Source organism: Platalea leucorodia, assembly GCF_965183815.1.
Source record: "Platalea leucorodia genome assembly, chromosome: 5".
Lineage (NCBI taxonomy): Eukaryota > Metazoa > Chordata > Aves > Pelecaniformes > Threskiornithidae > Platalea > Platalea leucorodia.
In genome coordinates this window covers 20465144-20489562 of record NC_138827.1, presented here as the reverse complement: position 1 = coordinate 20489562, position 24419 = coordinate 20465144, and the positions used below count along the sequence as shown (strand labels likewise).

At 38.9% G+C, this 24419-nt stretch overlaps 1 protein-coding gene across 1 annotated transcript in view; it reads right to left on the bottom strand.

Moving 5' to 3' along the window:
* Window positions 1-324: 324 nt before the first annotated feature.
* SLC44A5 (solute carrier family 44 member 5) overlaps window positions 325-24419 on the bottom strand; it is a gene marked incomplete at its 5' end in the record, with an annotated part of 98296 nt that continues 74201 nt past the window's right edge. Inside the window, 15 exons of the mRNA XM_082312096.1 lie at window positions 325-1205; window positions 3252-3336; window positions 3977-4065; window positions 5461-5531; window positions 7367-7440; window positions 8724-8827; window positions 9220-9314; window positions 10400-10662; window positions 11915-12002; window positions 12954-13046; window positions 15815-15914; window positions 18443-18574; window positions 19003-19115; window positions 21806-21889; window positions 23101-23224. Coding sequence (XP_082168222.1) covers window positions 1093-1205; window positions 3252-3336; window positions 3977-4065; window positions 5461-5531; window positions 7367-7440; window positions 8724-8827; window positions 9220-9314; window positions 10400-10662; window positions 11915-12002; window positions 12954-13046; window positions 15815-15914; window positions 18443-18574; window positions 19003-19115; window positions 21806-21889; window positions 23101-23224 — 1628 coding nt within the window. The 3' untranslated portion in view covers window positions 325-1092. The remainder of the gene's footprint in view (window positions 1206-3251; window positions 3337-3976; window positions 4066-5460; window positions 5532-7366; window positions 7441-8723; window positions 8828-9219; window positions 9315-10399; window positions 10663-11914; window positions 12003-12953; window positions 13047-15814; window positions 15915-18442; window positions 18575-19002; window positions 19116-21805; window positions 21890-23100; window positions 23225-24419) is intronic.

Here is a 24419-nt window from a genome sequence, read left to right as displayed (position 1 = left end):
GAGTTCAATGTCTTAACACCTTACTGTGTGAGCCACTGAGAGCCTGGAGACCCACAGAAAGAGCACACCTGGCTCTTGGCACCGGCACGGTCATTGCAATGTCTCGTTAAGAAGCCCTTCTGAGCTAGGCAGAGGCAATGGCATTCCTTGTGCACATATATGGCCAAGACTTTCTTCCAAGGAAAAAAAGACTGCATTTGGTTTTCCTTTCAGTGAAGCTCAGCTTCCTCATAATGTAGAACACAATCAGAGACTTGTCAGAGATAGGGGGATATTAACACCAGTGCATCTCTCTTAGACATCAGCTAAAAATGATACATTCACCATCTTGTACCAGATGAAACCTCATTTGTGTGAACCACAAATCACTTCAAGTGCAGTGGGACCTTCTCTCAGTTATATCATCTTTTAAGCACAACTCACAGAAAACTTCAAGCAGTATCAACTATAGTCTTCTCTGACTACCTTCTTTGGGACCTGCAGGGTACCATCATTTCTTAGAAGACGCAGTTGTGGATGTGATTAAAATATCACTACAGTTTTCAGTGTAGGGAATCATTAATGCATGTGTAATCACAGTTTAAATAGCTGTGAAACAGCTTGTACAAAAAAATACAATCATAGCACCATATTTACAAATTTAGTACCATCTCCTGGTTAACTAGGGAGTCTCGAACTATCTTTTTATGGCTAATTAGGTTATATGGTAGTGCTTTCAAAAAATTGCCTGAATTTCTTTTACAAATATACACTTATAAAAAGAAACATTATCAAAACTGCTGTCATCTAAGGCAGCAACTTGTATTACAAAAGTTATTAAAACATCATTATAGACTTAAAAAAGCTTCAAATTTACATTTTCCTTTTCATAGGCACTATATAAACTCAAACGTGGCCTTGTTTTCACAGCTGTTAGTTTAAGCATTTAAACTAGTCAAATGTTACCAATGTTGCTCATTTTTTTAGATATAAGCAAAAGGAAAAAATAATCACCCATTAACCAGAAGCATCATTTACAGTTTTTACTTTTGCCTACTTTATACACATTTTGCTTAAAAGTGACACTGTTTTGACGTTGAGGTTTAGTGTATGTTATCCCACTGCCTTCTTAGGGCTTAGTTCCTTCTTCCCTAGAATTCGGTGAAGGCTAGCTGACATGAAGTACGGTTTTGCTGTAGATCCATCATTTCTTTCCAGGTCTTCACCTGAATTTACAGAGCAAAAGCGGCCAAAAGAGAAAACAGCGGGGGGGGGGGGGGGGGGGGGGGGGGGCGGGGGAGAGAGAGAATTGAAGAAAGGAGAGAGCAAAAGACCCAACATTAAAAAAAAAAATCTCAATCAAGGCAATTTAGCTATATTGTTAAGTTGATGAAGGACACTATAAAATTTCTGTTTTCTCAAACCAGAAGAAATTTTACATAAAGCAAAGACCCAAACATCTAGCCATTTTAAAATGACAGCAATATATCCCTTTTATTCTCCAGTTCTCTGGTTTGGCAGTATAGGTGGAAATTTTCAGAAACACTCATGCCTCCACTGAAGCCTGGCATTTTGGCTACTTCTTGCTATAAAATTTGTCCCAAAGAGAGCTGTGGATTTAAGCACTTTTTAAAACTGGATCCTTTTTCACTGCCTAAGATAAACATCTTTTGAAAACCTGATGCCACAAGTGCACAACATTCTATATGATTCCTACTGTCCATTACTGAATGGAAGCATGGGAAGCAAAACAGGATATGAATTTAAAATAAAGAGGCAGATGTTACTTTTTTTCCTACAGAAGGTCATGAGTAAATCACTGGTCTGGGTTCAGCCCAGTGTTTATGCCATGCAGTAGTCACAGACTACTGAACAATTTCCCACTGATGGGCAATCTGGAGGGAGTATGCAGTGAGGCACAGTCATTGCAACTGCAACCCTGCACAGGCAGACAGCTGTATCTGCAAAGCCAAAAAGAGAGCACTAGTTGTAAGGAATGGCCAAGAGGTTAGAGGAAGCAAATCTTCATATATCTCCATGGCAGTATATACCATGTGTCTTTGGAATAAACTAAAAAGAAAATCTGTTAATTTTTTAGTATACCAACAAACTTTGTAAATTTTATTAGTTTGATCAATTTCCATTTCATTCTAAATAATTGTAATAATTTATTTATTTATGGTTTGATTTTATTTCTTGGAGTGTCATTAGTGCTATGGCTGCCTGTGATCATGTTTGTTCAGAACCAAAGTCCATAACTCGAGATTAATAGGACGTAGCTCTCAACTAGACAGCAACTTCCAGTTTTCTGACTGATTTTGTTCCTGTGGTTCTTTGGCAACCCAGTTATTTCCAAAATCACTGCTAACCTTAGTTCCTAGGGAAGTAGGGTTAAGAACCTCAGTGTTTAAAGGAAAGAAAGAATTTATGGTATTTTAAGAGGAGAATCAGTATTACCATGTTTATCTTGCCTCAGTGATCCACTGTGTGTATGATAGATCAAGCCTATGACTACTTCAGTATTCCCTTAGTACTATCAAATAATTCACCAACTGCAAGAACAATCACTGCCATGTAACTTCTACCTGGACCTACCAGAATGACTTTCATCATTGTAGAAAAATTGTATCTTTATTTCTTTAATTCAGTAAATCTAGCAAATGGAATGTATTTTGTAATAGGTACATCCTCTTCTTACAATCATGTCCTAATTTGAGACCAACAGATTTCTTCTGTGCTTTTAGTATTCTCTGACTGGACACATTGAACAGCAGTCCCTTTGAGAGTGCCCATGATTGCTTGCCACTGGGGGGGCCAAGGGACAGATAGTTTTTTAAATGGTATTTCACACAAATTTGAAGGCAATTCAGCATAACACTTTGTTCAGGGCTATTATGTTGAAAACAAAGGACCACCTATATACCAAAGAACAACTTTGTTATTAACAAGAGGTTTGAGTGAATCATTGCTGTCCAGGGCTCTTTACAAAGCACCCAGAAGCTAACTGTTAATGAAAGTTAAGGAACATCTGAAAAACAAAAGCCAGATATCCCCACAAGCCATATAGCTATCTTCCATTACTTAAACTAATTAAATTTGAATACTAAAACACTTGTGCACTGAAGAATGCATCAAGGAGCCAGTCTGAAAAGCAGAAGCAGTTCATTTTTCACACAGTCTGCTAGCAGAATTCCATAAGGAACGGATAAGGTGGTTTTCTACTCCTCTTCCTGTGACTTGCAGGTATTAGTGAAGGAAAACATAGTACTTACAAAAGCAGAGGAAAAGAGTGTCGACACACATTGCATAGACGCTGAAGAACCCGTGTGCAACTAGGTAGGAGCCAATAATGACCGTCTACAAAAAACAAACCACAATAAAACCCCAAATTTAGTTTGGCATCAATGTGACAGTGTTAACATAAGTCAGGACCCTAGTCTGCTAAGCAAATTTGAGAGGATTAATGGCAGCTCTGGAATTCTACCAAAGGTTACTACTGCTGTGGAAAGGGATCACGGGTTCAAGACACTGTATCCCAACTTGCAGTAGCCACCAGTTTTCCAGCTGCCAAATTGGAGCCATTTCAACCCCCAAAGAGAATATATGCCAAGAATATTCTGAACTCCTTCAAGATTATTCTAAAGAACGACTCATCCTGGAAATGTTCCAGAGTCTAGGGGAACTACAAAAGAGGAAAGATGCATCACAAGTCCATTAGAAGCCACACTGTCATCGGTGCCTCGCCACCAGCCTTTGCTGTCTGGGAAGTCTGAGCAAAGCAGATGTGAAACCTAATTCTTCTGAAGGTGCAGAGTCACTGCAGTGCCACTCCTGCCTAAAGGATCCAGAGGACTAGAGTGTAGCAGTTCAGTCCTCACTTCAGTGGGTAGTGTGCCACTGAGAGGATGATAACAGGAGCTGTTACCAGACCATGCCCTGAGTAGTCTGAGCACCTCAAACTGCCCTCAGTGTTCAAGAGATTAGATGGTTGCCTTACCAACAATGGTACCCAGTAGTAATTTAACGTTGGTGCTTCCTGTGCAAAGACTGGTATTCTCTGTGTGAAGAAAAAGAACGCAAGAACACCTGCAAGAAGCACAGAAGATTAGCGATTACTATGCTAACTCTGATTTCCTAACAGCTAAAGAATGGATGAGACAAAACAAACAGACAACAGATCCAAGGTTGGTTTAAGAGTTTGTAAACAATAAATTTCTCAATACTAATTATCTGCTGGATCTGTATTCTGACAGAAGAGATATGTAAATTAATCAATTGCCATAAAGATATTCATGGGCCCAGAAAGACTTTAATGAATTGTTTTGTTTCATCATTCTACTGGATTTCATAGCAAAATTAATAAATAATGATAAACAAGACAATGACATGGGATAACAAAGACCATTGGGTGGATCTTTTCTAAAATAAAACAACAGTGAGCAAAATTCTGCTGCTTTAAATTTTATTGCTTGAAGAAATAATTAAGTATTTCAGATTAAAAGGAGAAATGGCAGTGCTAGTGATAAGCACGACAATAAGTTTAGAACAGACCAATGCATCTATAACAGAAATTGCCCAAAGAATTTATTCTCAAAGAGGACGAAGACATGAATTAATTTCAGTATTTCATGGCTTAGATTTCAGAGAATATGTTTCAAATCAAATTTGCTACTCCAGTTTGAAAGTCATTCTACAGCAATGACAAAATATTTTAGATCTGTTCTTGGTACTAGTTTTCAACTTTTGATTGAAATATAATTCATTAGTAATCTTTTAAAGTATACAGGATACAAAATACAGTTATTTGTAAAATAACGTTTTGAAACTGCTGTGACAATTTAGAAAAACCATAAGGGAATACTGCCAACTTGAATTTCTGAAAGTGCTTAATTTTTAAAAAAAAAATCACTTTTCTGTCACAGGAAAACATGAATAATATATTTTGTTATTTACTGATAACTAAGAAAACCCTACAAGGATGTTAGAAATACTCTATTTCTTTTGCTATAGCTTATAGCTATAATGGGCTAGAATACAGCAGAGCTTCAGGCCCATCTCCTGCAGACCTGCACCACCTCTTCTTGTATGTATGCTGTCTGCTACCAGGTGAATCTCATTTGCAATTTTGTTCAGTTCTTATGAAAGGAGAACCAATTGTGGCTGACTTATTGGATGTGAATTTGGTTTGATCCAGCTGTGATGCTTTGGCTGCAGAAGTCCTTGTGCCAGCAACACATGCAAGAGCACTAAAAGCAATTAAGGAAAAGAGGCTGTCAACAAAACACTGGGGGAGGGGAAAAAAAAGAAAAAAAATCTATTTTAGTTCAATCTTGCAAATCCTAGAAACACAGCAAGAGCTTCCCAAATAGTCAGACCAATGAGAACCTCCAGCTGTTAACTAAGCATATATGAATATGGCAGGCATACTTGTAGGTACCAGAAGATAGAACATACCGTTTGAAAAAAAATTGATTAGCTTACCTACACCACCAGCAACGAGAATTTTCCCCAAGAATAAAAGAAAGTCAGTAACTTTGTCCAGAACTGCAACTCTGTTCAGCAAAGAACAAATGATACATAATCATCACAAACCAGACATTTGTATTCTTTCTCCTTAAATCTCTGGATAATTGACAAAACACGACCAAGCAGCTGTCTTCTGCTGGTTTCACAGGCTGACAATACAACAACGCAGAAACACAACACAGAGATGAGCTTTGTTACAGCCTAATCCGATGAGGCAAAAAAGCACTGTCTCTTGCTGAGTTAGGCCTTAATGCAGCAATACTGCTACAGCACTTGAAGATTGTTTATTGCTCTTGCTGGTTAAAAAAAAAACAAACCAAAACATCAAAATATTTTTATTTCAGCCTTTCTACTAGGGTCACAGATAAGCCAGCCCAGAAGAGGCAAAGTACACACCAAACCAAAAAGCAACATTTGTGTAGATTGCTGGCAGGTCTGCTCCTATCTGGCCACATTTCATGACCCCATAACATGCCAAATCTACTATTTTAAGATATCACGGTACAACACTGAAGGCAGGAGGCGTCAAAGCAGGGAGACAATCACAGATGAATGAATGAAGGTAGACAGAAAAATGGACAGTAAATCTGCAGCCCTCATTGAAAGCAACAGCAGGGAGTTTCTGCTCAAAATCCTGCCAGCCTGTCTTATCAGAAACTGCAGGTAAATAATGGGATGGAAAATGAGCTTTGTATCATCAGCCTCTTGACAGCGCTGAAGGCTATGGATATGGTAATATACAGCATGGACTACCATGAAAGATAAATGTTAAGAAATATTAAAGAGAACAAATCATCATTAACCTGTCAGAATTCAGAATTAGCAAAACACACAAGATAAAACAGTCTCCGTTTGAAACAGTAAAATTATATGCCTGGCTTTTAGCTATTGCTCTTACTGATTAAGAACAAAAGCACAAAGGACAGTGAGGTGATGTTCTGAAATGAAATGAAGGCAGCTTCTCTTTCCTATTGTACAAGCACTACACGGTGTGGACACTACTGTACCAATATTAACGCAGGGTAACAGAGTGAATGCACTCCATTCTCCCATCTGCAATCCTTTCCTCTTCTTTCTTAAGCATCGTTTCCATTTTCCTGTCTTTCAGCCTCCCCCTCCACTCCTCTCCTCCTCCCAGTCCTTCACGTAATAATTTAAACCACCTAACCAGTTTTACTGTCTCTCTTGCTTGGTAATTAGATTGTCTGCTATTGCATCAACATGGCCTGCTCCCATTATTTTTTGATCTCACAGTAGTACAGGAAGAGCCAGGAGCAACGAAGAAAAGTACTGATGAGAACAGGGAGTTTGGCAGGAGTCTTGGTAGTGGGGAAAAGGGCCAGGGGAGTTCCCAGCACCAGGGGAGATCTGGTTACGTTAAAGATACTGGTCTTGAAAGCAAAGTACTCTCTCTTCTTTACTTCCACCCTCTGACACCCCATAAACTTTCTAGATGAATCTGAAGACTTAGGTCTTTCTGCTTTCCTTTTCACAGACAGTGAGTGGACCAAAGCTCAAGAAACACACATACAGCAGATGATGAGCATGCCATTCCTGTATCGGTAGATCTCCTTTCAGGGGCTCCACTGGCTTCTTGGAGGCACTATTACAATCTACTGGGTGCTTATGAATTTAAAAGAGCAATCACAACAAAACTGTTAGATTATACCAACTTTGCATAGGTTACTGTGCTGGACAGCCTGCTGTTACACACTGAGTCTTAGAAGTGAGGGCCATGTCTGAGGACAGAAGCACCTTACAATAATATTTGGAGGAGAAGTGGGAGAGGAAAGAAGTGTGTCTTCAGAGTGCAACAGCAGGAAATCCTGACATTTCCAAGGACTGGGAGATGGCCCCTTACCTTACCACATTCCTCATGAGCAAAAAGAATGCTTCCTTTGCTGAGGTGCAGAAGTTTTTACCATATATGGCAATCTGCAAAATAATAGTAGCTGTTAAGTATTTTAAATAATTAGGATACCTCCTTGTATGCCAGAATCTTACTGTGTGTAATGCATAGTTCTCTCTAATATGTGGCCTTGAAACCCAGATGAACATAAAGCACTTCCCCCAGTCACTTGCTGCCTCTCAATGCTTCCCACCGGGTTGGGACAGAATATTATGCATCTTTCCCCTTCAAATCACCTGGTGATGAGCATGCCACCCCTTGTGATCTTGCAGGCAGTAGACTCAGTACTTAGTTTGCCAAGTAGAACAAATAAGGTACTCGTTGAGGGATTCTTCTCACTTTTCTAGTTACCTACACTAGATTTATAGTCAGTGGAAAGGAACAGGCACTTGTAGAGCAGAAATTAGTTGACCCCCATAGGTATCTCCTTGGACCTGATGCTGCTCTCGCTTAAGAAGAAATCAGCAATACCAGTATCAAAGTCAGTGGGTTTACATCAGCATAAAGTAAAGCAGCTAAAGTTATTCAGGAACAAAACCACTTCTTCTTCCTGGAATAGTGTCCACAAGGGTAAGGTATACTAGAACAGCTCTTAGTGCAGTCAGTTTACCAACTGTAAACAAGACAGTCAAAAAGAATACTTCCTCTTCAAGATGGCATTAATTTGAAACATTAGTTGCATGAACATGGGTTATAACGGACCCATCACAGCCACCTCCTTTGAGATAAGTAGTCCATGACTACCATTCAACCACTGAAATTGCTTCAAGGCAGAACATCCTAGGCTGAAATCTGTGTCTGTTTAGGCGAAAATATGGAATTTCTCTTCTGGAAGCTACTATTACCCTATTTTAGGGTAATATCACTGCTGCTGCTAGTAGAATTTGTGCTTTTAACTTCCAGGAGGAAATACAGATATCACATGCCTTCTGACCTCCTTATTCAAACACTACATCCAAACAGAAGTGTCATCAACATGCAGTATGAAACAAGCTAATATTCCTGTTGAAAACAGGATTTCAATTGCTGAATCAGAGGGGAAGTTAACCAGTTATGCCATCCTTTCCCACTTACTTTGGGGGGTAAGGACGATGGACAAGTATAGGCATGAAAAGAGGCTGAGTTCAGAGGAAGGAAAAAAAAAGATCTTACTTTTTCATGGTAGGACCACATGCATTTCCTGAAAACTCCCATAAATCCCATTATTTATTCAGCAGATTCTAGTACTGCTGGCTGTTGACCAACTAGTAGTGGCTAGGATATTTTAGTGTCCCAGAAAGGGGAGACCACATGCAGAGACAGCACATACCATGATGTAGGCATTTCTGTTTATAAATTTTAAGAATCTTTCCAAACACCAGAAACAGCATTTGAGGCAGCAGAGTAGAAATCTAGTGAAGGAGTTCTGTGTACCTGAAAAAAAGGAGGGAGTACATCATACATAGAACTCATGAACAGTCTTCAGAACATAGAAAGCTATCCAGAAGAAAATCTTAAGTTGTGACAAAAGTAGAAACATTATTTCTTTTCTTCTAGGTATGGGCTCTCTTTCTCAACCAAATTTACCTCCCTAGCTTTCAATTAGATCAGATTCACATCCCGCGTGAACTTTGCATTGAGTTCCCAAGGACATAGACTCAATTTGAGTAAATCAGCACAAATTCACTGGCTTCAAATGGAACTACAATGGCTAAAAATAATGTCAAATTACTCTCTTTTCATTGCCGAAAAAACGTCTTAGAAAAGTAAGGAAGTAATTTACCAAAGGACATCTTAATAACCTAGAGCAGATTCATAAATCTCACCTTTCAGTTTGTGATCCAAGTACTCCAGTATTACTCTAATAAGCTGGACAATTGCAAGAATTAAGGCTCCAAATGCCAGCGAACCTGTATGGTATCTAAAACAAAATAAATGATTGTTATGTTGCGCCTATGTGTATATGTACAACTATATATGTATGGGGGTGGGTGTGTGTGTGTGTGTGTGTATAGAAACAAAATTATAACTGGAAGAAGGTCCATTATTGGGAATTACATATACTAATGGACCTTCATCCTGATCTGCCAGAGAGAGGAACAGGATGAAGCCATTGGTGCTGTTGATGTTTGTGTGAGTGCTGTGTCTGTGTCTGTTGATCTGCGTGGCCAGCTGTGTATGTATTTGTTGTATACATGTGCACATACTGGGAACGCCTGCTCAGCCTTGTAATTGGATGCACCTGGGGGCATGAAGCTGCTGCAGCCTTGCCACTATTGGGCTACAGGATTCAGCCTCCCCCTAACAACTACATTTTCCTGGTTGTACTGGTTTTGGATGGAATAGAGTTAGCTTTCTTCATAGTAGCTTGCACGGTGATATGTTTTGGATTTGTGATGAAAATAGTGCTGATAACACACCGATGTTTTAGCTACTGCTGAGCAGCATCAAGGCCTTTTCTGCTTCTCACACTGCCCCACCAGCGAGCAGGCTGGGGGTGCTCAAGAAGTTGGGAGGGGACACAGCTGGGACAGCTGACCCCCAACTGACCAAAGGGATATCCCACACCATATGGTATCATGCTCAGCAATAACAGCTGGGGGGAAGGAGGAGGAAGAGGGGGACCTTTGGAGTTATGGCGTTTGTCTTCCCAAGTCATCATTAGGCATGATGAAGCCCTGCTGTCCTGGAGATGGCTGAACACCTGCCTGCTGATGGGTAGTAGTGAAAGAACTCCTTATTTTGCTTTGCTTGCGCACACTGCTTTGCTTTACCAACTAAACTGTCTCAGCGCACGCGTTTTCACATTTTCACCCTTCCGATTCTCTCTCCCATCCACTGTGGGGGTGTGAGCGAGCAGCTGGGTGGGGCTTGGCTGCCTGCCAGGATTAAACCACAACGCTGACTAATCATTTTCATTTGATATTCTAAGTCTGGCTTCCCTGGATGTAAAAAGAGTGCTTGTTGGATACACGACAAGGCTCACATCCAGCTCCACAGTCTTACCGTATTGCTCGTCCAAATGAAGAGAAGAGCGGCCACAGTGGAATATCAGCTGGTTTTCGAGAGGCCCAGTAATAAGAGGCAAAGGCACCAGCAAGGGTACACTGACCCAGTGCAATTGCAAAGTTCACCAGCCAGAGAAAGACAAAGGCATTGGCTAACTGGAAGATGAAGATGTACTTATGGTACAGGCTTTCTCCTCCGTAAAAAGCAAAAGTACACTGAGCACCTGGACACAATTTAGTCACATTGCTTGTGTTAAAAGTCTGTATAGAAAGAAAAATAAACAATACAATGACAAGCAATGAATTATGAATTCTGAATTCTTCAGTCTCTGAAGTTTCGCAGCTTAATATAAATAACATAATTCTTCTTGACGTTTCATTAGCTCATTCAACACTGCACTCCAATACTATGTAACCTGTTTACATATTTAAGGATTCATATTAATGTCTTATGCAGGTGCTTAACTTTAAATCATGCAGTTAGCAAACAGGGCTGTTCACCACATGCCTGAAACCTACATAAATGGAATCTGAATTTCAGAAATATACTTAAGATACATAAACGCTTCAGTTTCATTAAAGAAAACTTGCTCACATAAAAAAAAAAAAAATTATTTATTTGAAAACCAGAGGCCAAATCTGGAGTTTGGGTGAATTACCACAGTTCAATTGAAATCCACTGAGCTATGCCATTTTATACAGCCCGTGGATGTGGTCACAATTTCCCTTACCTATCTTAGAGTATTAAAACAGGAGTAGTCTTTACATTGAATCACTTTTCCCTATTTCTATTGTTCATTTCATGTACTTGCTCAGTTTAGGCATGAAATAAAACCAGTCAATTTCTAATCCCTTTTGTTTTTAATGTTCAGACATCAGCAGGGTGGGGAATTGTTTAGGATATACATAACGGCAGCAGTACATTGAAATTTAAACACCTGAAAATAACCTTGATATAACATTTGATAAATATTTCTAGTTTTCAAAAAATACTTAAATTCAACTCCACAGTCAAATCAAAACATTTGACTGAAGGCAAAACCAAAAAAAAAGACAAATATTTTTGGAGCTTCATAAAGGTCATTGCTGTGGCAAAAGAACCCCAATATTTAGCTAAGCCTCTGCTTCAAAACATGGCTGGTCCTTGGGCAAGTTTGAGGCACAGCTTTCAAAGTCTTCCATTGCCTTTTGAGGACCACAAAACATAATCCTCATGAATTCAAGAACACCTTTCCAAATAAACCTGTATTTCTGTGTCTTCCTTTCTCACCCTGTAAATTAGAATGGTTAATATTTACCTGCCTCACAGGACAGTTTAGCAGAAAAATTAGTTTATGTCTGTAAATTGCTTTGAACAAAGAAGTGTTATCTGAACACTAAATACTATTTTCAGATTTAACATGAGGAATCATTACTTAAAATATGCACATTTTCTACTAGCATTGCATTTAATAGCGATTAAGAAATGCAATTAGTATAGCTCTCACTATAGGTAAATATTTGTTACACTTACCTCTGGGTCACAAGTCAGGTTTGCATACTTGCACAGTGTTTGATTAGCCATTACTTTATACACAGGTTCTCCTGATGTAGCCAGAAAACTGAATGAAATATTTTAAGGAGGAATCACAGAACTGTAGGCTTTGAGCAACTTAGTATTCTGCAGTGGGTAACCACGAGCTCTAAAGAACTTGTGCAGATAACAGAAAAACTGCTCTTGCTATGCAGAGATGTGTATGAAGGGTTGATAGACAAGACTGAATACTCTCGTTACCTAGAAAACTAGGGCAAACTCCATCCCAGAGCTGTAATAACCCCTGACCAGAACAGGCAAGGGGAATAACCTTGAAAGTTGACTCAGTCTTTCCTGCACATCTACCTTTGACAAGGAAGATTATGCAGTAGTTCTTCGACAGTTCGTATTTCGGTGGAAGAAGACACAGAGCATAAGGATAAATTAACATTGTCCTGAACAGCAATAACTGACCCTCTTTGCATGTGAAAGAACAATTTGTTTTCAAAAAGCAATTTTCCCCTTTCTGCTACCTTGCCAAACCCTTGCTGTTCCAGGAACAGACAGTGGTTGATGTTACGCAATTTAGAGAAGATTCAGTGCACTATATGTTCTCTCACTCCTTTCCTATACTTTTCTGAACAAAACACACCTGGAGCCCACCCCACCCCCAGCTAACTAAGAGACCATTAACATCAGGCCTATAGAGCATGCAGCACATTAAAAGCCATATTCACTCCTTGCTGAGGGCCCTTTTTTACCCCTTAAAGTCAATAATATGTGGTACACAAGGCTTTGTATGATCCCCCTGCCTTGGCATGAATTTTAGTCCAGTTCTTTTTAATGAAATTAAGTCCACTGTCCGATTTGTACATCACATGCAAATGTGCAGTGAGGAAGAGTGCATCAGTGCAGCAAATGCTAAGTGACCAAATAGCCCTCTTAACACTGGCTTGGTTAAGGTGAAATAGCAGAGAATTATCTTGTCTTGCAGACCAGAAGATTGTTCCTCCAGAGAGCTACACAGACAAAAGGATACACAGCTGTCACAGCCCAGTAGGAAATACAAATTGCAATGAGTACGAAGGTGACGATTGGGTAGAACAATGTAGACATTATATAGCCAATAGCCCTATGAAAGAAACAAAACATATCATTAAGCTACAATAATTTAAGAAACAAGCTTTTTATCAGTCCTCTTCTAGCATCACCCTATTTACTTGGAGCTACTTTTTGACAGTGGTAGCATAATCTAGTGTTGGGATCTCAGAATACTGCAGGTTCTTTCTTCAAATTTCTTCACATCTTCACTTTGTCATTTCTACCACTCCGCTTTTATCAGCAGCACTACAGTCAGCTTTACCAATTTGCCACGTTCAAGCCTGTCTTCTACTTTGTCCTTCTCCATTACTGCTTCACAGATCCAGGTCTTTCCAGGTCACAAACCCATTTGAATCACATCTCCTTGCTGACTGCTGCAGACATTACCCTTTACTTCCTCGTCCCACTCTGCTCAGCTCCTATGCTCTTCCATCAGCTCCTACACACCTGAAATTACCTCTTGCTACTTTGTATTTGAGGACACTCTTCCCAGCCCCTTTCCTGCCTTAAGTACTAAATATTTTGGGGCAGGGGCATTCAACTTGTCTTTGTAATGCCAGGACATGCTAGCACCTTCCTGTGACTATGTAACTTTCCTTGCATGTGCCATAAAGGAGTGGTGCTTGCCTTTGGCTGTTGGCAGGCAGAAAGAATAATGGCCTTTCACTGTTGACAGCTTAGAGAGCTCCTTTTAACATCAAGGCTGATGTTTTAGAGGCTGACATTCTAGAAATACTTCTTGTGGCTAGAATGTGACTAGTGTGCAGGAACTTGAGCATGCCAGTTCCTACTCTGCGGGGACTCCTCTGGAAGAGAGTGAGTTGACACTGCCCCTCTGGGTAAACTGGCTGCAGCTATTGCAGAGGCGGACACCTCCAGATGGGTATCTCACTGGATGTGATTTCAAAGAGCATGTGTTTTGTTCATTGAAGCTTACAGGTTGGTTATCTTTACGCTCCTGTCATCTACCACTTCCCATTACCCTAAATTTTCTTTCCAGTGACCATGTAAGCTTATCACAAGCCTTTGTCTCTTACTATTTTCTATAGTATTTCTCCTATGACTTGTGGCACTTCTGATGCTATTTGTTTCATAGGAGGCAGTTTCCAGAACGTAAAAGGAGACAAAATTACTCAGTTCCTACTGTGAAACTAGTAAATGCTGGGGGGAATGCAAGGGAACTGTCATGTGCAACCAAGAGTTTAAGAGCAACACATCAATTTCTGTCTGAGTCTAGAGATGTAAAAGCCCATTAAGAGTCACACAGGAGGACACGGCCTTATGCTGTCTGAGAAATAATCACTACATATTAGCAGTGTCCAGCAGTTAATGGTAGGCCTCTTAGTTACCAGTAAGACCATGGACAGTTACTCCAACAAACTGAGTAACAACTGTTAATTGTTTCTAATTATGGATTTCAAGTCAATTATTAGCATTATAATTGTAATATTTTTTAAAGAGTAGTTAAAAGATATTGAAAAATGTAATTTGATTTCCAGTCATTAGCAGCTTAATTTTCATCTTCCTGCATACAGGGCATGGTCTGTTAGGTTTACAGTAATTACATACAGTGTTTCACCTCATGCCTTATGCATGAGAGTAAAAAAATTACCCTCAAGTGACCTTTCCATGCTGCTGAAAAACTACAGAATGTTATTACTTCTCAGCAGGAAGTTTATGAACTTTCTGAAATCCTTCTACCTGTCAAGGTTGGGAACAAAAGTGTTGCAGAGTGTTAAAGGTGTTCCTGGTTTTTAATGAACAGGAATTAAAGAGTATAATTCAGTGCTGCCAAAATTAATTGCTATGCTCTAATTGCACAGTAGCATAAGACAGGAAACAGGTACCTGGCTGAATGCAGAACTTCAGTATTTCTTAATCCCATTGCAAAAATCCCAAATCCTAATTCCTGAGAACCACAATGTCAATGGAGATGGAAGAAAACTACAAACAAGTGCACACAAATAAACTCAGAACTAACTCTATGTGCTCTAACAACAGAGCTCTACTTCCAAGGCCTATAAGACCTTAGCCTATTTGCAATGAAATTCAAGGGTCTGATGTTTTAAGACCATTTCTTCTTTGTTATATTCCCATTTTTTTTAAAAAAAAGAACTAAGCGTTGGCACTGTGTAAAACAGGAACCACTGTGAACAAAGTCTATGCAGATTTCAGGAAACACAAAATGAAGAGGTCTCCTAGGCCTTCCATTCTCGTATCCTGCTCTGCTTTCTTCTTTACTCAGAGCTGAAAAGAAGTATCTTGGACTGCACCATATTACAATATCTGGTCATGGAAGTCTCCTTTTCTCTCTGCAGATTTATGCACATCCACACAAAAGTTTGATTGGAGCCAGAAGAATCCAGTCTTACTTAAATCAAGGCCACAGCCAAAACAACACCAATTCTCCACCACTAGTATTTCACTCTGGAGACAATCCAGTGACAGAGTAAAGTTGGCAGCTATAGGTCTCAGGCTCCTATTAACAGTGTACCACACTTAGCATTTCAGCTGGTACACCTTCTTGCACTGAAGATGCAAGTGGTACCACTAACAGCGTATGTATTCTTAAGGCTGAGAGATAAGAAATGTCTTATGGCAAAAGAGAAATCTCTTATAAGCACAACCTCATTAACAGAGAATTGGCATTCCTTATACTACCTGTTCGGCTCAACAAATCCAGTGTTGTACTTTAACTCCCGATTTCTGCCCCTCGTAGTGCAAGATGAAGCTCAGGAAGAGTGTACCCTAGAGATCATTTAATAAAATTCAAAATATTTTAAAATCAGACAAACATACCTACTACCTTCCTTCAACAGTGCAATAGCAATCCGGATCCGATTCCTTAGGAAGATCAGCATCAGTATGATTATGACCTCAACAACACAAAGTATAACCACTGTAAACAAACAAACAAACAAAAGGTTAGATTTACCAAGAATCAAACCAATACGCTGCCTCTGTAAATTGTTTTTTTTCCTTGTATTTTACACTACTGTTCATGAACTCCATAAAATTATCTGCTAGAGCAGTTCTCTCTTTCTCTCACTGCACCTGCCAATCTTCAATCCTATTTCATAGTTTCGTAAGTTCCAGTGTAGGGAAATTCTACATGCAGAGAGTCAGTCAGAACGTGTAGGACCCTGACATCAGCATTTATAATTTTAGAAGAAAAATGGAACATATCATTCTCAGGCAAAGATAATAATTTACTTAAATGTGACTGTAGTATTTGGCCTTGGATACAGTTCACCCTTAACAAATTTTACTTTTCGTAAAAAAGCATTTTGCATGTTTATACTCTAATGCTGCTAATTTGTAGTATTTAGATACAATAAAATAAATAAAAAGGACATGAAGCGTCAACTTTTTCATGAAGAGTGCATTTTCCTGATATATATTATTCTAACATTTAGATTTACTTAAACCAACAGGTTGGTTTGAGTATTAACCTGGCATGAGCTCCCTTCACCTTTCACCTCATTTGAGTAAAAAAAAAAAAAAAAAAAAAAAGAAGAGGCTAAGGATAGGACAGTTTTGGACAATTTATTTTCACCTTCCAGTTGTGCTGCTGGAATCATACAAACTTGCTTCTGAGGTCAGAGAGCTGAGAGCACCATGTCCCAGAACACTTCCTCTCTTAGTTATGAGCAGTGTTTGAATCATAACCCAGATCTGGTTTAAAGAGTCTGCTTCAGTCTGATTTCTATTTGTGTCAGTTCAAAACCTACTTCTGGAGTAGAAAGTAAGAAAATTCTCTGGACTTCATCTAGAGAAGACAGAGTCTTTAATGCCTGAAGCACATCTCCTCTGACTCTGAGACATATCCATTAATTCTGGGGGTGCTTCAGAGGAGCACATCCATCACATGGTTAGACAACATTTAAACCAGCCCAGCAGTTGTGGATGGTTGCACACAGCAGGACCTGTCTTCTCCAGCTGAAACCAAGAAGTTTTGTGGAGGGAGAGAAAGACAGAAGGGATAGTGTCCCTAAGCCTTGGTGTCTGGAGGTTTGCAAAGGGACATGGGAATTGGCTTCAGGCCCCACCGCTTAGACAGTCTCAGAATACAGACCCAGATAGTCACAGATGATATTAAATTGCCATCCCAAGTATTATCGGTACCGCTAGCCATCAGAACTGCAGGTGGCAAGTGACCACTGTGGTGCTCAGAGCCTCAGATTTTGTTCAGAACAAAGTTTTTGTTACATGCATTTCAGCACCTATTTTTGATATGGATCTCCATGAAGGAATCCATAATCAGGTTTCTTTAACGTTGGTTTCATTCCAGTTCGGCTCTGTTAAGTTAATGTAGCTTGTCCCAAACATTGTGAAAAAACAATGCAATGTCAGTACATGATGAGTTCTAGACTAGGACTAAGAGGACCTATGTTTTCTTCAAGGATATTTAACTGCTTTGCTGGGTGACTTTGGAAAAGTAATTTAACTAACTCCTGAGTACTTCAGTTTACTCATCTGAAAGTGACACTGACCTCTAGTTAAACTATACATTGGCTGCTAAGAATCAGGCAGGGGAAGAGCTTGGAGAGTTACAAGGAAAAACAGAATAAAGTCCTAATATTCTCTAGGGATAGCATACTAAAAAGCTCTGCCTCATGAGCTCAATGATCCAACACAGAGTTAAATGAAGACACAAAGCAGAGAAAGGAGATTTAGGCTGTAAACTACTGCTCTGTTAATTCAGCTACCAATAGGGAGAGGCAGCGTTTTAGGTTATGTCCCATTCATCATCAGTTAGTGTCTGTGTGCCTTCTAATAGAGCAGTAACAGCAGTGCAAGTAATATTTAACAGGTATTTGTTCTCTCTTCCGTCCCTCCTTCCCTGGGGAGGGATGTGTATGCTGCAGGCTGTCTTGTTCCAGTAGGATTTTGTTTTAAATACACTGCCCAGGTAAGAAAAGGCAATGAAGCACTTTTGAAAATAAAGGTGATGAAATTTGCAGTGGTTCATTCCACAGTCTTAGATCAGCCTCCCAGAAAATTCAGTGACCTGAATGTAAACAGTTCTACAAAGATGTGTAGAGTTATTAATCTCATTTCTGGCGCCCTCAAAGAGGGAGAATGAACAGATTGGGAGAGAAAAATGCCCCTCCTTATGCAACTTCATCAGGACTAACTTAGTTATTGCCTTCTACTGCCCCATTATGAAGACTGAACACACAGGAAGTGGAATACTAATAACACAAGCATTTTTCACTCACATCACTACTGCGATTGCATTCTCTCCCCATACTAGTCACCTTGCAAAAAAGTAGATTTTTACACAATACAAAGAAAGAGAATTCTGCTTACTTCTCTGAGCGACATATGTAGAGGAGGAGACTTAACAAGGCAGAAACTGTAGCAAGACAGTGACTGATTCTCCTGAATATCCATTAACAGATACCGAGTTTACAGGACACTTACTAAATGCTAACCATGTTTGCCTCAGTTGCAGGTACACTCTGAAGTCTGTCTGGAATCCAATATCATAAACAGTGAGGTCAGATCCAGGTATTCCTTTAAGATGATCATACTCCCAGTAACAATGCCAGATGCCTTTTAAAAAACAATCAATATAAAATGAGTGTTTCTGAAGAGTACAAAGACAAGTCTTTTAAAAAAATCTTTTAAAACCCAAGTGTTTTGTCCTCAGCATGTCAGGTAAGCAAAAACCAAAAACGCATTACTGTGAGACTAGTCAATTATAACATCACATATATAGACAGGAAATATCAGTACAAGTGAATACAGACTAAGCATACTGTGGGTAGATGATTCAGGTTACCACATCTGGTGCTAAGTATCAGCAGAGCTCAATTCTTACTAAATTTTGCTACCATTTAAGCCCTTCTTACTTAACTGTGTCTAATGCTAGGCATTAATTCTCCCAATTGTACCACTTAATTGATGTAATTACTGATTTTTCTTGCCCAGACTTAAGCAATAAGGAAAAATAGCCTCAGAGGCTAGAAGATTACACCTACCATAACCTATAATTCCAATCACACCAAAGATGAAAATCCAGAAGAGAACCCCAGCCGTGAACCTCAGTAACACAAGGAAGAGCAGACTCACAACCATTGCAATGAACAGCCCACTAGAAAGACAAGAAACAGAAACACAGGGAAAACAAGTGTGAGAATCTTCACTTTCTTGCATGCCTGTTAACTCCAAATGAGGGTCACTTCATCTCACATAAGAGAATGATTTGTAAAAATGTATTTCAAAACCTCCCTTATGAAATACATCCTATGGCTATTATCTGCTATTAGAAACAAACAGCTTATATATGGTGATCTCACAGGGCAAAGCCAGAAATATTTGTACAGACTAGGTTCTCAGGTTGTCTGAACGGGACTAGTACAATGCCTTTTTGGTCACTTACACCAGCTGAACAACTCACTGCCTTTTTCAGTCCATGGTCTAGTCTACAGTACAGAAAGTTAAATTGGAGGAATACCTATGCGTGGGGAGGCTGCTGTTTTATGTCCTCCATTAAAAATCCCTACTTGCAAAGAAACAATGTTAGTAAAGTAACATTCTAGGAGCCTTCCTAGAAGAAAAGAATTAAATTTAGGAGGAAAACCAGTGACTCTTTCTACCCATCAGAAGAGGAAATGATCAGGGCATTGTGATGCCTAAAAAGAAACTGTTAAGGGCTACCAGCGGGACCCCTAGGAAAGACACCCACAGAGTGTCTTCTCTTTATCAAGTCTGTGGTAAGGAAATACTTGTTTTCATTTCACTCCCAGAAAGCAAGTCAGAAAGGAAAAAATGACTGCAAAAGGCTTTTTCACTCAGCGAGGCCTTTTAAAGCAATGTGAATAAAGCAATGTGAATAATAATCCTATCCAACAAACATCCAGTTCAGATGCTTCACAGAACGTTTCATTTCTCAGTATTTTTAGTGGGTGTTACATTAGAATTTTGTATTAGTACAGACTCAAACAAATTTAAAAACTCTTCTTGCCTGTTTCAGTAACTTCTGAATGTTCCCAGCTTATTTAGCCAGTTACCAAAGATAAAACATGGGTCAGCCTGATCATAAACAATCAAAACCAGATGTTTTGGGCAAGCTAAGCCAGATGGGCAGAGGGACAAGAAAAAGAACACCAGCTTATTTAGTTAAACCTTTGTAAACTGGTCTTAAACCCTAGCCCTTTAAAGGCTTCCTAGCATGATGTATTTTCCCCTTCTGAATGGCTTGTTTGAAATTCAGAATGTATTCCTCAAAAAAAGTTGTAGTTTTGTAGCTTATGACTCTATTCTTGAAAGCAGTAAGTTATCTTTACCTAAAGTTATCTATAGATATACAAGTGTCCTAGTAACACCAAAACTGAGTACATGGTAACAACTGTCCTCAATAGACTGGTTCCCTTAAACTGAGGCTTGAAAGCAGCATTTCTTTTTGGGTATGCTAAAAAGACTAGAGCAAATCCATATTTAATTTTTAATCCGGCCTCCTTTCACTATCAGGCCGTCATTGTCATCACCCAAACTCTGGCACTTGGATATATTTGTCCAGAAATCGTTAGATGTATGCTATCATTTGGTGAAAAGTGTGAAGAAAATTCTATCCAACTACCTTAAAAGTAGCAACAATTCCTTATAAAAATACCATATTTGAAATGTGGAAACTGGCCTCAGTATTTAGAGTTTCTTTTCCAAAAATGGTCAATTCTCTCTCCAGCCTATCTGTTCAGTGATATCTCCTTTGAAAGAATCTGCAGCATAAGCCTGATTTCAATATGAGATCTAGAGAGAACCGAGCTTGCTGAATACCAGTTTCTTGCCACCGACTACCGTGAGCACAGTATCAGACTATGAGAATGCTGTCCTCCAACCAGTGACTGAACACCTTTAAAAGCTGACAGCTTATGTTTCTGAACTGACTAATTCTCCATATTAAGTTTATTATCTAAAGTTTATGTATTTATTGTTGTGGATTTGCATTCAGGCTTGAATAATGTATGCTTAATATATGCATATTATAGGCTCTCACCTGGCAAAGACTTCTGGTCCTGTTTAAATGTGATCAACAACCTGGTCCATCAAAAACAGTATTAATGGGCTAAAAATGCACATATACTTACCTATTTGCTTCAGCAAAATAGCTACTTCTTTTGTTTCAGTGCTGCATTTTTACTAATTGGTGGTTAGTGAGTATTAATTACAAGATAAAGTTAATACTGTTCAATACTTTTTGTTCTTGATGTTGCTTTGCCTGCTGCATTGGATTTATGGATTTATATTGGATTTATGGATTATAATGGATTTAACTATATATTGCTAGTATGAATTTAGAAATTACATGTTTTTTATATATATATATATAATATATAAAATATATATTTTATATATATATAAATATATATATATATATATATATATATATATATATAAATATATATATATATATATATATATATAAAAATGACACTTAGCCACTGCAATTGGTTTGAAAGTCTCTTAATTAAGATTTTTCAGTTTTGGAATGACCACACAGATGGGTCCTGCAACAGAAGACAAGACCTCCTGTTTTTCTGCCCGGTAAGATATTATAGAGCTACTCCAGATCAACTGACACTCTGTGTATGTATGCTGTGCTATCCTTACCTCATCTACAGTACCATAACAACATTATTATCATGTGATGAAAGGAAATTACAGTTGCTCCTTGAGTTTAAAAGTAGGATTGGTAACAAACACATACATGATCTGTTTTTTAATTCCCAGCATGCTCCAAAGTGAGTTTGGAAAGAATAAAAATACCCATGAAAATCTTACATTAAAATCCAATACCAAGAAATGGCATAGTCTTCAAAAATTTTCATTCCAACTGATCTTGCATCCAGGACATTATTGATGCCACTGAGAAAAGACAAACCAAAGAAAAGGTTGCTTTAGGTAGAAAAGCAGAATTTATTTAAACAACAAATAGGCTCAGTGAAAGAATTTGAAATACCTTTGCTAGTGATAAGAGTATATTACTATCCCCCAGCTCCAGTTCTATAAACAAGCCAACATCAATCACAGTTACGCCAAAGAAAAAACCCATGTAAAAATGTCTATACAGCTCCTGAAAAAGCTTTATTAAAAAAAGCTTTATGAGTACTATCACCAGATATAACTGCTTATTATGTCACAAGAAAAGTGTATACTATTAAGATCTGCAACGTACCAAGAGCCAAACAGTTGTGACTCCAGAACTGCTAACAGCAGAGAAGCAGAAAACAGCTCAGTGAAGCAAAAGGTTGATTTTATGGAACTGTTTTCCTGTCCTGCAAAGTGCTTGCCCATATTAATGTTCTCCTAAGAAGAAATGAAGGATCTTCTTATCAAAGAACAGACACTGTAGTCATAGATGCCAGAAGAAGGGAATTTAATAAGGTGCAGGTGTTATCAGTATTGGTAAGGTGCTAGAATGTGGTAGCTTTGGATCGAGAGGTAAGAAAAGGTACCCCTGTGCTCCAGACAGGCTGAGGACTAACAGCAGCTGGAGAAGTGAGGCTACTGCAGCAGTTTTCTCTCATCCTGGCTGACGCCCAGGATTGGAGATGCTTGCTGTCCATCTGCAAGGGAGGTGTTGTCATGCATCAGAGCCCAGTACATCACTTTTTGACCTTTAGACGTGTACTAGAAACAGGAGCACTCTGATGAGGTGAGATGCCCAAAGTACTAGGACAGTTCATGTTAGTAGAAAGGCCATCATAGGAAGGAATAGCTGAGGCCATTACTGGCTGGCCTGAGTCCTGCAGCACTAGGATTTCATTTTGAACCTCCTTTAGCTTTGTTTAATACTAATTTTTGCTAGGAAAAACAAGAAGAATGATTTAAAAACTGACAGTCAGTCTGAGACAGACTAAACTTTTGGCTCTTTGCTCATTTCTGTATATCACAGCGCTGGTTTTCCTTACTGGAATTTTGCAAGTGCCCAGGCACAGAGAGACCATTTACTAGCAAGTTTTTCCTGGGCACCCTCAGTCATTTGCTACAACAGATTCTGATTATTTTTTCAATTCCTAAATTAATTCACAATCGCAGAATTGAACAAACGAGCACTTAAGAAGGGTAAAACCTACTTTGCAGCTTCCCTGAGATCAGTTACATTTCTTGTTTTCCCTCTTCCATCTTTGAACGTGGTCTGATTTGCTACGGTGAGCACACCATTCTTTGTGGAGAAGTCTGGGAAGCATCTCTTAAGAACTATTCAAAAGATCAAAACAAAGCATGCATATTACATTTCATGTCAAGTTCCACTTTTATCGCTTGTCTTTTGTAACATATTTAAATCATTTCAGATTTGCAGTCAAGTGTTTTTCAACTGATTACCTAATGATATGTTGACTTCGACAAATCTTGGAAGAACCATTATATTCAAGATTATGATTATTATGCTCTGGGGCTTTTTTGTCCAAGCTTAGGCATGGTGGGATCATAGCTTTCAACTAGAGATTCTACGTGCTACCAAATAACAACAGTAGTAGCAGTTTAAGAATTTGTAATAAAGGCGGAACTTACTCTCTGGCAGTATCTGTGCAGCTTACAAAAACTACAGCTTCCCAAATATGTCATTTCATGGTAATAATCAAACCAGCCCCCAGGGACAGACTCAACATGACTGGTCACAAATGGTATTAGCACCCAAAACAATACATAACAGCAAATGTCAGTTCCTCATATGCCAGATGAGATGCAGTACCAGCCACTATCACTAGATATTCTTGGAGAGGAAGCAATGGAGAAAAGACAGAAACTATTGGTTAGTCAGAGGGAGGAGGAGATTATAAAAGAGAGAGAAAAGGAGAGATGTTTACATACTCATTTATGCTGCCCTCCTCTTTGCTGCAAAACATCCTGGTTTTCATTCCAAAGGGAAGAGCGGGTCAGTCCTCCTACACAGCTGTACTTTAACTTTATATAACAATTCTGTGCTTATCAGGTTCCAACAAATACTGATGCCATGGTTCAATATTCAGTCTAGAATATCTACCTCACCAGTTATTCTGAGGAAATAATTAAGTAACATGTCTCTCTTCCTCCCTCTGTAATCTTTGCCCCTTGTTGTAGTCTAAAAGAAGATAATAGCTTCTTTGCAAATTATTTTCTGTCTTTTGGGTCAGTACCTCAGTTTTCATACAAATTCTTAATTCTTTTTTAAAATTGAATCCATATTTTCTCTTTTTGGTAACCTCTCTCTGGTTTACATGATGTCTATTTTAAAGCATGGAAAAATAAACAGCAATTTCTTATTTGCATGAGCTTCTGGGTCAGTGACAGATACTCTTGGCATCACACTTCTGCAGCTGAGATGAGCTCTGAGACCTGTATTTATCTACTCAGAAATACCTGCTGACCATAGTGACAAAAACATTTTTTGGCCCCTTAATTCTTCTGCATG